The sequence below is a fragment of the Melospiza georgiana genome, chromosome 7 (assembly GCF_028018845.1).
Source record: "Melospiza georgiana isolate bMelGeo1 chromosome 7, bMelGeo1.pri, whole genome shotgun sequence".
NCBI classification, from domain to species: domain Eukaryota; kingdom Metazoa; phylum Chordata; class Aves; order Passeriformes; family Passerellidae; genus Melospiza; species Melospiza georgiana.
The window spans coordinates 34,573,317-34,590,383 of record NC_080436.1 but is presented as its reverse complement, the minus strand read 5'-3'; the positions used below and the strand labels follow the sequence as shown (position 1 = coordinate 34,590,383).

General features: G+C 44.1%; 1 protein-coding gene across 1 annotated transcript; it reads left to right on the top strand.

Moving 5' to 3' along the window:
• Positions 1 to 441: 441 nt before the first annotated feature.
• Positions 442 to 16,731, top strand: LCT (lactase). The gene is made up of 17 exons (XM_058028515.1): positions 442 to 1,054; positions 1,945 to 2,024; positions 3,258 to 3,341; positions 4,031 to 4,133; positions 4,504 to 4,579; positions 5,301 to 5,988; positions 6,374 to 7,019; positions 8,322 to 9,878; positions 10,223 to 10,491; positions 10,638 to 10,928; positions 11,726 to 11,924; positions 12,490 to 12,692; positions 13,051 to 13,160; positions 13,696 to 13,830; positions 14,681 to 14,904; positions 15,645 to 15,881; positions 16,520 to 16,731. Exons 1-17 carry the CDS (start codon positions 442 to 444, stop codon positions 16,729 to 16,731), a joined length of 5,727 nt encoding a protein of 1,908 aa, XP_057884498.1.
• The last annotated feature ends 336 nt before the right edge of the window (positions 16,732 to 17,067 follow it).

Below are 17,067 nucleotides of genomic sequence, written 5' to 3'. Positions count from 1 at the left end.
GCTGCCCTGCATGATCTGAGCTGGTGAACCCAGCCCCAGCCATGCAGATAACACTGCTTTTGTTGGGTTTTGCATCCAGAGCTGTGCTGGGATTCTTTGAAAGCTGAAAAGGCCAAAAAGAGAGGGAAAGTTTATCTATTTATTTCATCTTCCTCTAAATGGGAGGAATGTCAACTGATATTTAAACATAAAGGGAAACATTATGTTTCTGAGATGCTTAGCATCTCAGAAAATGTTTTCACATGACCTTTCTCCACCTGATTGAAAGTGATTTTTTGCTCATCTATGTTTTTTTTATCTACAGTGAGAGTCCTGGTCTGTTATTTCAGCGTCAGCTAATTCAGAGAACATTTATCTATGGAACAGATAATTTCAGTTAAATATTACTTCTACTGGTGTATAAGTAGTGTGGAGTAGTTGTTTTTGAAGCAAGGTTCAGAAATGGACCTGATTTGTAAGGCAGTCATCCTCTTTCTGTTGGTTTCTCTCAGCCTTGGCATAGATGGGGAATTGGCTCAGAATTTTATCACCATTGCTGGGCCTCTCCCCGGGGATCTGGCAGAGAGATGGGGCGTGCAGGAGCAGGGCCCTGAATCCCAGGCTCCCCTGTGCCAGGCAGATGCGATGGGTGCCGAGCTGCCCCGGTACCTGCGGCGGCTCCGTGCGCGGGGGGTGACGCACTGCGGGCTGTCCCTGCCGTGGGGCCGCGTCCTTCCCGGGGGCAGTGCCCTGGCTGCGGACGGAGCCCGGCTGCGCTGCTACCGCCGCCTGCTGGAGGCCGTGGCTGCCGCGGGGCTCAGGGCCGTGCTGCTGCTGCACCGCGGGCCCGTCCCCGCCCTGAGCACCGCCAGGCCTTTTCCCGAGCTCTTTGTGGAGTACGCGGATTTCAGCTTCCGTGCCTTCGGGGACCTGGTGGATGTGTGGCTCTCCTTCAGTGACCTGCCGCAGGTCCTGCAGAGCCTGCCCTACACTGAGCCCCAGGAGCGAGTCCAGGCCGTGGCTGCTGCTCACAAAGCATTTTACTCCATGCTCCATGAGCAAGTGTCACCAGCAGGTAAGGAGAGCAGGGTTTTTCTGTATGACTCGCTAATATTTTGTGGTTGCATTAAATGGCAACTGCTACATGCAGTCTCTATGTAGATATTTTTGTGTGCCTCTTCCTACCCACAGAGGAAAGACCAAAACTTTTCTGAAATGTACCTGAAACTTTGAAAAAACAAGGCACAGAAAGTCTAACTGTGAGGAAGTCTGCAATGCCCTTTGTTTGGCTTTCCTCATTGCAGACACTGGGGTTTGCAGTAATTAAATCCCAAACCTACCTGTGTTACACAGAGCAACAGAATTACACCTCTTCCATGATGGGTGGCTGGGATGTTCCAAGCAAATACCTCCTTGGGTCTGCCTTCTTTGGTCTTTTCTCTCCCAGACAGACAACCAGTAGAGCTGGCTGAGTCACTATTTCTTCTCCCAAATTTTTAATTAGTTTATTAATTTTTAATTCTTGCATTTGTCAGGAATACTTTGTTGTACAGTTCACGCTATCTGGTGATAGCCCTTAAAAGTTCCCCACATCCCTCCTGCATCTCCTGTCCCTCCAACTTCCTGTCTATTCCAACATCTCAAAAACATTCAGCATAGAATGGATTAAAAAAAATAAAATTGTAGAACCGTCACAAAGGCATGAAAATTAGTAAAGATATTACTTATGCAGGGAGTAGAAGGGCATTTTGTTTACAAAGGCTCTTTGAATGGTACCTTTGAATTTCTACCTTCTTCAGTTCTCCATTGAAATCACAAAGGGTATCCTGAAATCAACTACCTGGAGCAGTGCCTGGTGTTCCACAGTTTCAACAGTTTAAAACTGGTTTTAAAATAACTGCAGTAAACTGAAATTTTTATTTGTCCTTAATATGTTATCAACAGACTGCCTCTTTCTTTCTCAAGGTGGAAAGCTGTCCATTGCTTTGGAAATGGATGATGTCTTGGACAGTGCTTCATCAGAATTGCTTTCAGTTTCTCTTCAGGTAGCTCATAATATTTCCTCATTAAGGGAATATTTCTAAAATTATATAAATTTGCCTTGATCTAGCTTTGGTTTTATGTATGGGATCAAATGACTTGTTGCAAGTCAAATAAGATTTTAGCAGGTTGACTAGTTTGTAAGCTTTAATTATTTGATTAGTCTGATTATGTGAAATCAATTATTTAAGAATTGTTTCAGCATCCTTTCTTGGCTGGTAGGCACTGATTAAGCTACATGGAGACAAATTTGCTCTCCTAATTGGCAATGTCAGCAATATACTTGCTAAGTGACAAGGTGTCTGCAGAAAGTGTTCCTGTTACCCCCTGCAGGGGTACTTAGTGCACCACCAAAGATATGGATACATTATCCTAATTAGCTGCTATTTAAAATATCTGCTGATTATGGTAAAATCTAGACTGAGCTGTGCTGAAAGTACAGTGATGTAGTTGCACAGGGATGGCACAACACAAGGAGAATGTAATCTCTGCAAAGGCAATGACATTCTTTCTTAAAGATCCAGGTCCCTGTTCATAGCTGTCCTCACCCAGAGGATGTTGATGTAGGTTATAATGTATGCATGGCAGTGCAGGGTTTTCTGCTGTATTCATAATCCTTCAAAACTTAGAACCAGATCAAGCAATGTTGTAGGATTTAAGCAAGGTGTGGTTTGTAGGGAGAGCAAAGATGAGCTGACTGGATAGAAGAGAACCTTGGACTGAAAAACAAACTAAAAGCTTATCTGTTTTATTCCAACTTCATCACCTGGTTTAACAAGAGATTGCCATCTGTTCCCTTGAGGTTGATGGCTGCTAGTGGGATAATTTAATCATTCCATACCTGTGCTATAGAATGATTAAAGATTTCTGAAGTGGACTTTCAGCCAAGGGTTATATGAGGTTATATACCTGAATCGCATAGTTATAAAGGTTTCTCTGATAAATCATAAACAGACATAAAGAAATTACCTGTAAATCATTAATTTTAAATTAACAAAATAGAGTTTAACGTAGTTGTTTAAGTTGTATGTTTAGAAGGAGACATACAAAGCACATCTTCCCATACAGTTTCCAGTTTGTGCTCTCTGTATTGTCCAGTGCTCCCATACAGCTGTATGGCTTCTTGCTCCAGCAATATGTCTTTATCAAACCTTATACAGTTTTATGTATTTTTAATGTAATAATTAAAAATATATAATTTTTCTCCAGCATGATTATTTTCCTTTTCTTTTTTCCAGGATTCAGTAGACTTTGTGTCTCTTAACCTTCAGTATCACTGTGGAAATGAAATAGATTTTTACAAGAAAATGAGTGAATTCCAGGTAAAGTTATGCACAGGGTTAAAATGATAGCAGCAAACAACAGACCATAAATAGGTGCAGAATTTCATGTGCTGTGATGCATGTCTAAAGAGTTCTGATTTTCTGTGAAAACTCAGGCAGCAGCCACATTAGGAAGCAGCTGCAAAGTGCTCATTTCTCTGTTGTTATTCTGACTTAAAAACTGTTATTGGAAAATGCTGGAAAGCATCATCTCGGTCAATGCTTATTATTGATGCATTAACAATTAGAATGGCAAAATTCTTTTATCTGGGACTGAACAACCTCTCTCACATGCTAAGTGTTTGATAACTAAGCTGTTAGACCAATACCTAAGTACTGAAAGATATTAAACTCTAGCTTGAGCTCTACAGCAGTGCTACCAAACTTCACATTCCTCATCAGCAGGAGTAAAAATCATCAGGTGCCAGAAATGCTACTGAGGGGGAGTTTATTTAAGGATCAGATCTGGCAGCACCAACATCAGTGATGCTGTAGGCTGGTACCTATTATAACCAATATAAAATCTCTGGCAGTGAACTGCATTCTTGAAATTCATAAGGAAAGAGTCATCCAGCATCTGGGTAGCAGGATAAGGAGCTGCCCATTTAAAATGTAAAAAATGCCAAGACAGGGTTTTACTAGCTGGCTGGTGCTTCTCTTCATACTACTTTCTAATTTCTGGTTTGCAGAGTGTTTGGAAGGACAAAGATATCTTGGTTTTTAGTTTAAAGGTCCTTGACTGTGCCTCCATGGAAGAGCATCCTTTCATACCAGTAGCTGCCATCGCCACAGGTGAGTGATGTTTGAATAGGAAGAGTTTTTTAGTTAAGATCTGCAGGAAGAGCAAATTCAAACTTAATTTTCCTCTACAATTAACTTGTAGAAGAAATTAAAAATCATCCAATTTAGGCTGCTGCTATTAGATGAAATAAGAGTTTTATATAGTGTTTTTGGAAAATTAAGGATGGATGGTGAGTGTTGAGGGAGGGGAAGCAGGAAATCTTTTCCAGATCTTTTCATCAGCCTCAAATTGCAGAAAGAGAAGTTTAGGTTGGATATTAGGAAAAACTTCTTTCAAGATATAATCCTTTGTTACAAATAGTGTTGTGCAGTCTATGGCATCTAAGACTGTATCCATTACTTACCATTTGTTTGTTTGCAGCAATTAATAAAGAAGAAGCACGTATGATTGGGTGTGACGTTAATGAATTCTTGGACTACTTACCTCATGTTTTAAGGTACTATAAAAATGCTGTAGCACCATACATTACTGTAATAGGATACAGTACTAAAACAGCTTCCTCTAGGAACCTATGTGCAGGCAGAGACAGGATGTTTTAGTGGTAATGTCTGCTGTTAGCTGCTGAAAGGGCTGCAAAGGGCTGTTTTTCTGCTGAGCCCAGTCTGTTCCAATTACTTGCAATCCTCTAATCCTATAATGTAATCCTCTTCCACTCTCTCATCCTTGGTTACCCAAATTGCACCTTCAAGCCAGTAGTAACAAGTACATTTTTCAAGCCTTCTGCTTTTTTCAAGAGCAAAATGGTTATAAATAAACACATCCAGAGGTTTTCCCAGGGGAGAAGCCACTTGAGCTTATAGAAATGTGGGAGATCTCATGGTGCAGGGAGATGCTAAGGATTACAATGGCAGGAAACTCATGAAGCAGTTATAGCATGGGAGATTGCTGCTTTCTGCAGGGATTTTGTTTGCACCTCTGACCTAACTAATGGATGATGAGACTCTACATGCAAAGAGCTGCTTTGCAGTTACCCACTGCCCTCATCTTCATGTCCCAGCTGGGAGAGAGCAGTGCTAGATTGGTCAGATGTCAGAGGAACTATAAATGGCTTATGTGACCTGAATGGGAAGCAAACTTCCTTTATACTCCATGTTTGCAAGTTTTATGGCACTGACATCCTCCTTGGAGATTTTAACTTCTATTCATTATATTTGCAGTGAAACAAATACTCTACAGGAAAAGCCAGATGCTGTTCTTGCCCCTCGGTCCTCCTATCAAACAGTCTGGGAAATGTTTGCTCAACAGCCTGAATCAGAGAGGGATTCTTTCCTGCAAGATGTTTTCCCAAGTGGGTTCCTCTGGGGCGTATCCACAGGTGCCTTTAACATTGAAGGAGCTTGGGCAGAGGATGGGAAAGGAGAGAGCATCTGGGACCAGTTTGGCCATGGGGGCCATGTCCAAATGAACCAAACAGCAGACGTGGCATGTGACAGCTATTATAAAACCAGCTATGACATTTACCTGCTTAGGGGTCTTCACCCCCAGCTGTACAAATTTTCTGTATCCTGGTCTAGAATTTTCCCTGCTGGCAGCAACAAGACCATCAGTTCCAAGGGGGTTGATTATTACAACCGCTTAATTGACCGCTTGGTGGACTCTAACATTGAGCCCATGGTGACTCTGTTCCACTGGGACCTGCCCCAGGCTCTGCAGGCTCTTGGTGGCTGGCAGAATGAAAGCACCATCGATGCTTTTGTGAGCTATGCAGATTTCTGCTTTTCCACATTTGGGGATCGGGTCAAGCTCTGGGTTACGTTCCACGAGCCCTGGGTTATCAGCTACGCTGGCTATGGCACCGGAGAGCATCCTCCAGGAATCACTGACCCAGGAGCAGCATCTTACAAGGTAGGGGCACAGGAATAATTAGGATCCTGCAGCTACTGTTGTTGGGTTGTTTTCCATGATGGTTCTGTGCTTTAACTATGTTCAAATGTAATGTCGCCTCTGAGACAACTATTTGATTGCTGAATTTACAATACTTGTTAAAAATGGGTTTGTTAACAGAGGCCTGGTGTTATTTTATTTTTCTATTCTAGACTGATATGGATGGATAGTCAGATTCTTTTGCTTTTTCCAAAACTTACTACACTCCCTTGTCTATCATTAGTTTTGTCAAGGTGTTTTCTTTTGGATGGAGAGGACATTTTCACATGGCAATAAATAAACCCAATGCTTAAGAGTTTTTGTGCAATGCAGTGTGACACGTTTTCCTCTGCTTTCTGCTTGCCAGGTTGCTCACACAATTCTCAAGGCTCATGCCAGGGTCTGGCACCTGTATAATGACAAATACCGTTCTCAGCAACTGGGAAAGGTGGGGCTGGTGCTGAACTCAGACTGGGCTGAACCCAAGACTCCGGGCAGCTCCGAGGACGTGAGGGCATCTGAGAGGTACCTGCAGTTCATGCTTGGCTGGTTTGCTCACCCCATATTTGTTAATGGTGATTACCCAGATGTCCTGAAGGCTCAGATCCAGGAAGTGAACCAGCAGTGCTCCACAACAGTTGCACAACTGCCTGTGTTTACAGAGGAGGAGAAGTCCTTGGTGAAAGGGACTGCAGATTTCTTTGGCCTTTCCCATTACACTGCCCGCCTGGTCAGTGCCGGCACTAACGGGATGTGCACAGCGGGCTACGAGAGCATTGGGAACTTCTCCTTGCATGTAGATCCTTCCTGGCCACAGGCTGCCTCTTCCTGGGTCCATGTGGTCCCTTGGGGATTAAGAAGGCTGCTGAAGTTTGTATCCCAGGAATACACAGGGTCAAAGATCCCAATATACATAGCAGGGAATGGTGTGCCCACAGGAGACACCGGGGATCTCCTCAATGACACTCTGCGAGTGGATTATTTCCGACGCTACATCGATGAGGCCCTGAAAGGTATGGAGAAACCAAATAATTTTATTTTATTTTAATCATGGCAAGTGGTTACTTTAGCCCTTCCATGGTGGTTAACTTTAAAACATCACCACTTGCACAGTGATGTTAGGCCAGCCTCCTGTTGTGTAGGTAATCAGTGTGACTTTATATGCTTAAGCCTGTCTGGTGTGCAGATATGGAGCTCTCCATTCTATTTAGATATTGGAATGCATTTTTTTATATATGGATTAATGTAGCCTGGACCCTAAGTTCAGTCTCTCTGTGAGGACACTGTTCATACACTCCAGTTCTCTTGGAGATGACTGGCCTAAAGGCTTTTGCCTGTAGACCTCTCATAAACTGGGGCTGAGCTGCCTTTCCCATTAATCAAACCTACATGGCAGCAACCACTTCAGACTGGAAATGTCTTCCTAACATTTCTACCTCAATCATTTTGAGAATGTTTAGGTTAGGCTTGTAGAATGTTCAAGTTATGCTTGTATCTTTGCAAGATGTGTACCTTTTGACATAAAAATAGTGTTAGTGGCAAGTTCTGTACTAGCATAGAGAGCTGAGATTTCAAATAGAAATTTGACTGATGCTCTCTAGATAGGCTAAACAATACTGTCAGGAAAACATTAAATATGCTGTAATAAATATGTTGGTGATCAGTGTGTACAGCATTTGATCTGCTTGACCTAGATCTCAACATACTGCTAGAAGTGCTGAATGAGCTACAGAAAACACAATTTAGTGTTGCTGTCAGGCCTCAGCAGAAGAGGATGGACTGCACATGGGAGGGAACTTTTTTTGAATAAGAGAGATTTAGTGCTTTTTTGTAAGCAATGTGAGGAGGGATGCTAGACTTGCCTCTGCTGGTATTGGGTACACAGTTCAGCTAAAAGAAGCTGTCTGTGCTCAGGGAATATGGGCAAGCACTAAATACCTGATTCAAAATCAATGTTTCAGTTTAATTACTGTGTTAAATCTAAAAGTGAACCATACACCTAAATTGATGAAATCTGCTTGAAAACAAGAGCAAAGGGGAAGGGATACCAGAGGCACAAGTGTCCTGTCCTCAGATATCTCTTGACAAATACTTCTTTTCTCACACATTCTAATCATTTCACCAGCTCCTATTACCGTGCTGGCTGCTTTTCCTACCAGATATTCCTAATTGTTAGGAAGTTGTTTTAGCCTTTAAAACCATTTGTAACTGCTTGGCTTGTCACACCTCTCCTTGGCTGTGGTGCTTCTGTAGTGCTGAGCTGTGTTCAGGAAATATTCAGGTGGGTAATTAACAGTGTTTTGTTTCTGTGGCAGCGGTGAAACTGGACGCTGTTGATGTCCGGTCCTACATTGCTCGATCCCTGCTTGATGGCTTTGAAGGCCCAGCAGGATACAGCCTAAAATTTGGGCTGCATCACGTCAACTTTGAAGATAGCAACAGACCAAGGACTCCCAAGGCATCTGCTTACTTCTATTCCAGAGTTATTGAAAAAAATGGTTTTCCATCCCAAGCCTTGAGCAGATCTGCACCAGTGGTGTTTGACCGACCTGTGCCAGCGAAGCTGCCAAGTTTACCAGCATCAGAAGTTCCCTCCAAGGCAAAGGTTGTCTGGCAGAAGTTTTCATCCCAGACTGCCTTTGAAAGAGACATGTATTTCTATGGGACCTTCCCAGAGGATTTTACATGGGGTGTGTCTTCCTCTGCCTACCAGATAGAGGGAGGTTGGGATGCTGATGGCAAAGGCCCCAGCATTTGGGATACCTTCACCCATGTCCCAGGGAATGTAAACAATAACGAAAATGGAGATATAGCTTGTGATAGCTACCACAAGGTGGAGGAAGATATTTACATGCTGAGAGCCTTAGGGGTAAAGAACTATCGCTTTTCCCTGTCCTGGCCTCGAATTTTCCCCACTGGAAGGAACAACTCGATCAACAGCCATGGAGTTGCATACTATAACAGTCTCATTGACGGACTGATTGCAAACAACATCACTCCAATTGTCACTCTCTACCACTGGGACCTACCACAAGCTCTCCAGGACATTGGTGGCTGGGAGAGCACTGAGCTGATTGACCTGTTTGACAGCTTTGCAGACTTCTGTTTCCAGACCTTTGGGGACAGGGTGAAGTTCTGGATTACCATCAATGAACCCAACATCATTGCCCAGCTGAGCTACGGCGAAGGCTTGTTCCCACCCAATGTCAAGGAGCCTGGCAGCGCTCCCTACAGGGTTGCCCACATCTTACTGAAGGCTCATGCCAGGGTCTACCACACCTACGATGCCAAATACAGAGCGAGTCAGGGAGGGGTCATTGCCCTGTGCCCCTTCATTAGCTGGGGTGAGCCAAAGACACCGAGTGACCCCAGGGACATTGAAGCTGCTGACAGGTACCTGCAGTTTTTGGTGGGTTGGTTCACACACCCGATTTTCAAAAACGGGGACTACCCCGAGGTCATGAAGTGGAAAGTTGGGAACAGGAGCGAGCTCCAGAACCTGCCGTCGTCGCGCCTGCCGGTCTTCACAGCGGAGGAGCGCGAATACATCCGGGGCACGGCAGACGTCTTCTGCTTCAACACCTACTCCACCAAAATTGTGAGCCATTCCACAACACGTCTCACGCCCTTCTCTTATGAGTATGACCAGGAAGTTTCAGTAACAGTTGACAGCTCCTGGCCGTCCTCAGCTCTCCCTGACCATCGGCCTGTGGCCTGGGGTCTGAGGAGGGTACTGAACTGGATCAAAGAGGAATATGGAAACCCCCCAATCTATATCATTGAGAATGGCGTGGGGAAAAAGGCCGCATCAGATGTTGATGACAATGCCAGGATATTTTACCACAAAACGTACATTGATGAAGCTTTAAAAGGTACCAGAATTTGCTTTTGTTCTGTGTTTTGTTCTGGTGTTGTGTGTCTCCTCTCTAGATTTCTGGTTACTTAATTCCTCTGAAGAGTACTTTTAAAAAGTGATTGATATCGGTCTTTAAATAGTCTGAACTCAAATAGACATAGTGTTTGATTTTATGATCTCCTTTGCATGGGTGTACTCTGTTTCCTATGAAGCTATGAAGATTCTCTCAATGATCTATTTGACCAGTGCCACCTGTATGAAACTAGCAGCCTGTATGTGCTTGCATGTGAATTCCTTAGGGTTCATTTAACGTGCGATTATGGCGCTGATGCTCCTCTGGTTTTTTTTCTGGTCTTTCAGCTTACAAGGTAGACGGTGTTAATCTGAAAGGATACAACGCTTGGTCTCTGATGGATAACTTTGAATGGGTGGATGGTTATGGTCCAAGGTTTGGATTGCACCAGATTGATTTTGACAACCCCAACAGGCCAAGGACGCCAAAGCGCTCTGCTGTGTTCTATGCTGAAATCATCCGCAATAATGGCATCCCACTGCCCAAGGAAGATGAATTTTTATATGGAGAGTTTCCAGAGAACTTCCTGTGGAGTGTAGCAACTGCAGCTTACCAGGTCAGGAAACTGAGATGGACTCCTGAAGTATCTATGGACAGTTAATTTATTGTATGGCACCAGACAGAATAACAGGCTGAATTCTGCGCTTGGCTGAGACCTAAATTTGGGTTTGCTAATAATTCTTCTCGCATTTTCAATCACAGATTGAAGGAGGATGGAGAGCAGATGGGAAAGGACTTAGCATTTGGGACAAATATGCCCACACTCCCTTGAGAATCGGCAAGGATGCGACTGGAGATGTAGCTTGTGACAGCTACCACAGGATTGAGGAGGATGTGGAGATGCTGAAAAGCCTCAAGGTGTCTCACTATCGCTTTTCCATCTCCTGGTCCCGTGTTCTCCCAGATGGGACCACCAGGTACATCAATGAGAAGGGACTGAACTACTATGAAAGGCTGATTGATGCCCTTCTGGCAGCCAACATTGTGCCTCAGGTAACTACACCCAGTAACTTTCAGGTTACTAAAAAATACCAAACCCCAAATCTGAGCTCAGAGCAACGTGTGTGTTTCCATCCATAACCTCATTCACACAGAAATTGTTTTTCATGGGTTTTAATTACATTTTGTGAAGAAACATGGGGTATTGCATAGGCAAATGAACTTGGAATGTAGGGATGTGTTGAAATTACTACCCAGAAGGACCACAGTAAACTTACTTTTGGCTGTTTCCAATGGCCTTCTTGTCCCTTTACCTTGGAAATAGATTCCACAGGGACCTATGCAGGAATCTTTCAGACACTGAGGTGAGACTGAGTAATGTAGTTCCCAGGATCTTCCTTCTTCCCTTTCTTAGAGATGGATGTAACTTTATTTTTTTCCTGGGAGTCAGGAAGCTCCACTGGTCAGTATTATTTGTCACATACAATGGACAGTGACCTCACCCCTGCATCAATCAGCTCCTTCAACACTGTTTAGTGACTTTGAGCCTTACCAGCCCAGACAGGTGTTCTGGTGGATTGTATTTCAGCTGAGAGTCGGTGCAGGTGCAGCAGTTCTTCACTGATGAGTTCTGGCTGTCACAAGGTGGTTTTTGGTAAAAGCTTCATCTTCACCATTAGGCAGTCCCTAAAGAAACTGGCAAAAATGTATTTTATTGGGGGCATGAGTGATCACTACATTAGGAACAGGTAACTGCAGGTCAAAGCACAGTTTATTTGTGGTGAGAAATGAATCTGAGTTACTATGAGATTGGCTGGTTGAGTCCTTTGTCCTCCTGTCTTTCCCCACAGGTAACTCTCTATCACTGGGACCTCCCACAGGCACTGCAGGACGTTGGTGGGTGGGAGAATGAGACTATAGTTCAGAGGTTTAAGGAATATGCTGAGGTCCTTTTCCAGAGGCTGGGGGATAAAGTGAAATTTTGGATAACTCTCAATGAACCCTACAACACTGCCTATCTTGGCTATGGCACTGGCACAGCTGCTCCAGGTAAGACTGCTGGGCATAGCCTCAGAGCCCTCATGGCACTGTCAGCACAACTGTTTTATGCTGCAGCAGAGCAGTTCCTTGGGGCTTGCAAAGGTAGAACAAGGAAAATGGTGTGCTGTGGTTAGATGGGGTTTGGATTGCTGTGGTGTGCTGAACAGGTCCTTCTTTTACTCTGCCTGTCACCTCCAAGTCTGGATTACACTTGCTGCCTGGAGCAGACCTTATTTCCAGACCAGCTCCAGGGACTATAGAGAAGATTTAGGGCTGAAGGAAGACCCAGCTCAGCAGCAGGGTAGAACCAAAAGAGGGGATGCGAGCTGACCTGAACACACAGCTTTCTGCTTTCCAAACTGGCAGCAGCAGCCTGTTGCTGGCAGTCCATGTCCCACTCCAGAGGGAGGAGGGGGCAATGCAGGGTTCTTCCCATGGCAGCTGCTCCTTCAGCTGCCTCTGCCTAGCACTGATTCCAGCCCAGGGCTGGCCTTGGGGTTGTGCTAACCTGGGAACAGCCCTGCTGGGGCTGGGAGGTGCTGCTCCACTGCCCATGCTGTCCCTGTCCCTGCAGGTATCTCGGTCCGGCCAGGGCGCGCTCCCTACGTGGTGGGGCACAACCTGATCAAGGCACACGCTGAGGCCTGGCACCTCTACAACGAGACCTTCAGGGCCAGGCAGGGAGGGCTCATCTCCATCACCATCAACTCTGACTGGGCAGAACCACGCAACCCACACAGCCAGGAGGACGTTGAAGCTGCCAGACGGCTCATGCAGGTACAGAGAGCCCTGGTCACAGCTCTCCCTGCTGCTCCAGGTGACACCCCCTCCCTTGGGTGCTGGACATGCCCAGAACCCAGGTCAGCATCTCACTGAAGTAAAATGGTGAGGCAGAGGCATCACTGCAAGGAAATGTGTCCCCCTCTTAGAGAGGCTGATCAAGAATGCAACAGAAATGAGACAAAACATGGTTGCAGTGACAAAAGCTTATTAAATTTACTGCTGTTATATGGGCATCTCCTTGTATCTCCATGTGCCTGTTGTAAATTTGAGTATCACCTATAAAGCAGCACATAAGAATGGCTAAATCCCAAGTTTTGATATATGATTTATCTTCCCTTAACTTCTGATTTAGTTTTTTCTAGGTTGGTTTGCTCACCCCATTTTCAAAAATGGTGATTATAATGAAGTGATGAAAAGAAGGATTCGGGAACGAAGTCTGGCCCAGGGCCTGAGCAAGTCCCGGTAAGTGCCCAGGCACACACCTGCTTTTGTTTCACTGGCTGTGCTGAATCATGCTTTTCTTACAGAAATGATACATTTCAATGATTCTTTTCCAATGTTACTGTAAAAAATCTTACTATATCCTCACAGAAAAATTCTAGTGTCTATTTTCAGAGAATCAGAGAATGGTTTGTGTTAGAAGGGACCTTGAAGATCATTTAGTTCCAATCTAGGCAGGGGGGCTTTATCTATTCCCTGTCTTTACCTCTCTTGCAAACTAAATTGATTAATATATCTTTGGGGTAATGAATTGCCGGCTCAGTGACACAGTAACTGCCCTGCATTAGCCACGGTACTTTACCTGATGCTTGTGGTAAATTTAACTTTTCTTAAAACTATGTACTGAACTCATTGGTGCCTCTCAGTTACATTTCTCATTTTCCATTCCCAGTTCCCAGTAAGGAATTTCTCTCCTTCTGTTTGTGGTGCTAGTACCAGAGATCCCAGCATTACCCATGGATTGTGTGCAAAGTGTATTCTCTGTTATCTCTTGCAGACTTCCAGAATTTACTGAGAGTGAAAAACAAAGAATTAAAGGCACATATGACTACTTTGGTCTAAATCATTATACCACAGTTTTAACATACAACCAAAACTATCCTAAGGGTGTTATGTCATATGACTCTGATAGGTAAGAGGTGAATGTAAATTATTGCTCAAGTAAAATCTACACAGCTGGAGCCTGGGTTAACTGACAAGTGTAAATTTATAGCAAAATTTAGGTGTTATAAGCTGTTATAAACCAATACTAGGGATAATATAACCAAGCAGTACCTGAGGTGCTGTTATTTTAACAAAAGTCCAGCAACAGCCTTTTTCTTATAGACATGAGGTGATGAACAGTATTTATCATATTTCCTGCCTCCAATCTGCAGTTTAAACTGTGAGGTGTTATCCTGGTTTATGCATACTGATCCATTTGGTGTTAAACAGGTTTAGGTCCCTCACTGCATTGGGTAAATGTAAGTTCAAAGCCTAAATAGCTAAATCACTTCATGGTTAAGTATAGATTAAGTCAAGATGTTTTATTTAGATACTAATTTCATTTCTCAACCTCAAAAAGTAAACAGTAGGAGCTTACTAGTTTTTGTAATGAGAATTCAGGTAATGGTGTGACCACATGTGGGGATGAAATTGTCTCCTTTCCAAAATGTTTCCACAGGGAATAGATGAAATTGGAAATAACTTTGCTTTGCTGGTACATCCCAGCCCCTAATAGCTTAACCCTCTAGGACAGCGGGCTCATTACATTCCTGCAGGTAATGTCAAGGGCAGTTTTGTGTGCTCAAGCATTATGCCTTGAAAAGCAGAAGCAGTGTTGTAGCATGCAAAGATTTGGAACCAACATCCCATTGGCAGCCACAATGGCTGCTTTGCACAGAGTGTAATTGTAAATGAAAACATGAGAAGAGATTTTTAGGCTGGTGGGCACAGAGCTGCCTGGCAGTGGGACTGGCCCTGAGCAGTGTCCTCCTCCCCAGGGGCGTGGCCACAGTGACAGACCGCAGCTGGCTGGGCTCCGGCTCCCTCTGGCTGAAGGTGACACCCTTTGGGTTCAGGAAGATCCTCAGGTGGATAAAGGAAGAGTACAACAACCCTCCCATTTATGTGACCGAAAATGGGGTCTCAGAAAGGGGAGCCTTTGAATTCAATGACACGTGGAGAATGCATTACTACCGGACCTACATTAATGAGGCACTGAAAGGTGAGAGTGAATATTGACATCTGGTCAGCCAAAGCTCTGGAGAGCAGCACTGGCTTTGCCACAAAAATGATGTGTATAAAGCAATTTGTAAAGAGCTGAAAGACCACTGCTACCACACTTGAAAGTTACAGTCCCATGGGCTTACTGAATCCACTTCCAAGAGCCTTGGGGTTTACCAAAAACTGCCCATAGATAGTCACAAATGTGCCAGGAAAGATGATCTAAAGGAAGAGAACAAACCCTGGGTTTAGTGGGGTATCCTTCAGGTTACTTGGTTTGCTGCACCTGCTGAGAGAGGTACAACTACCTGATAAACTCCTTCTAGTCTGACTACTGCTGTGTCTAAAAACATAATATTTAAAAAAACAACAGTATAAACCCAATGCCCAAATTGGTTTCAGTTACAGCAGTGGTCAAACAACTTCAGGAAAGGGCTTTTTCAGTTTGCTTTTCTGATGTACTGAGAGCAGCCAGGTGTTCAGGCATTTACTGCCTTGCAAAGGCCCCACAAACACTTGTTTAAGCAATGGTTGCATTTTGATGGATTTTCTTCTCTATTCCTAAACCTTTGTTTCTTGTACAAAAGTTCTGACTTGGAGCAGAGAAAAGCAGTGTCCAGTCCTGGGCACTGAGTGAACCTGCTGGGTGCCATGTGTGGGTGTTCTGGAGCACCTTCCTTCCCTGGCTGGCCAAGGGGTGAGCACTGACCTGTTCTCTCTTCTCTCTGCTCCTGCCTGCAGCCGTTGTGCTCGATGGTGTCGATCTGCGGGGCTACACTGCGTGGTCACTGATGGACAACCTGGAGTGGGCAGCAGGTTATGAGGAGAAGTTTGGGCTCTACCATGTGAATTTCTCTGACCCTGCCTTGCCACGGCGCCCCAAGGCCTCAGCCAAGTATTACTCACAGATCATAAACTGCAATGGCTTTCCAGACCCAGCCACGGGCCCACATCCCTGTCTGGAAGAGGAGCCAGAAGGTAAGTGACACAGCAGAAATGGTGCTTGTGTGTTTGCATCTAATCCTAGTCCCAAAAGAGTTCTAGAATCCTAAGGTTTTTAGAGACACCACCATTTTCTGCAATAGTTTTTTAAAGACTGCAGTTAATGTCAGTTCCCTATGCAAAACCAGACTAACAACCAAACCTTGTGCAAGAGCACCTCAATACATGCTTGTCTTAAGAATGTAGCAAAAGTTACTCCATTAGACTTTACTCCAAGAGAACTGCCCAAGATGTTTTCCAAACCACACATATGCAATATTCCCACAAGATTGTTTTAAAAAAAAAAAATGAATACTTTATACAAATCCTCATTTTGGGTAAGGCTTTGGAAATACCAATTCTTTTGTCATTTGTGTCTTCTCCACTGAAGCAGTACAATGAAAAGCAACCAGTGTTAGGTGGGGGTTTGGGAATGAGAACACTCACCTGTGCTATCAGGAATTGCACTGTCAGCCTCAGCTGTGCCTTTACTCTGAGCTAGAATTGTATCAATCCCTGCTCCTGCCAGAGTATTGAAGAGAGGAGTTAAAGGCTGGTGGAGGCAGGGAGCAGCAGTGCCACAGCTGCATGGAACAGGCTCTGCACTAACCCTTCCTCATTGTTTTCCCATTCAGTGACTCCAACAGACCCCACTCCAGGAGCAGCTGACAGCGTGAGCTTTTTGGGATTGGATTTGACATCCCAAGGGGCAGAAATAGCACTCTATGTGCTTTTTGCTCTTTCTATAGTTGGAGCACTGAGCTTGGCTCTTTTTGCATACAAATACGGAAAATTGTCCAAAAGATCACATAAACAAGCACACATGGAACTTAGTAGTAAACTGTAATATTTCCACCTCATAAAATGTTTGTTTGGTTTGTTTTTTCTTTAAAAAAGTCTATACCAACAGGAAAAGGAACTACTGCTTTGCAGTACTGCAGCTTTCTGTCTTGCCTCAGATGCTTCTCCAGCATTTGGTTGTTTTCCAATTTAAAAAGCGGGAGGAAAATTATTTTTCTATGTGACCTGTCTCTTTTGTCCATGGGCATTATTGATTTGATTTCTTAAAGATCAAAATAAAATTGGTTATTCCTATCTGCATATAAAGATTCTGAACATCAGCTGGCATCTGTCCTTGCTTCATCATCATCATCATCATCAACAGTTCTGAAAGGACCCCTGG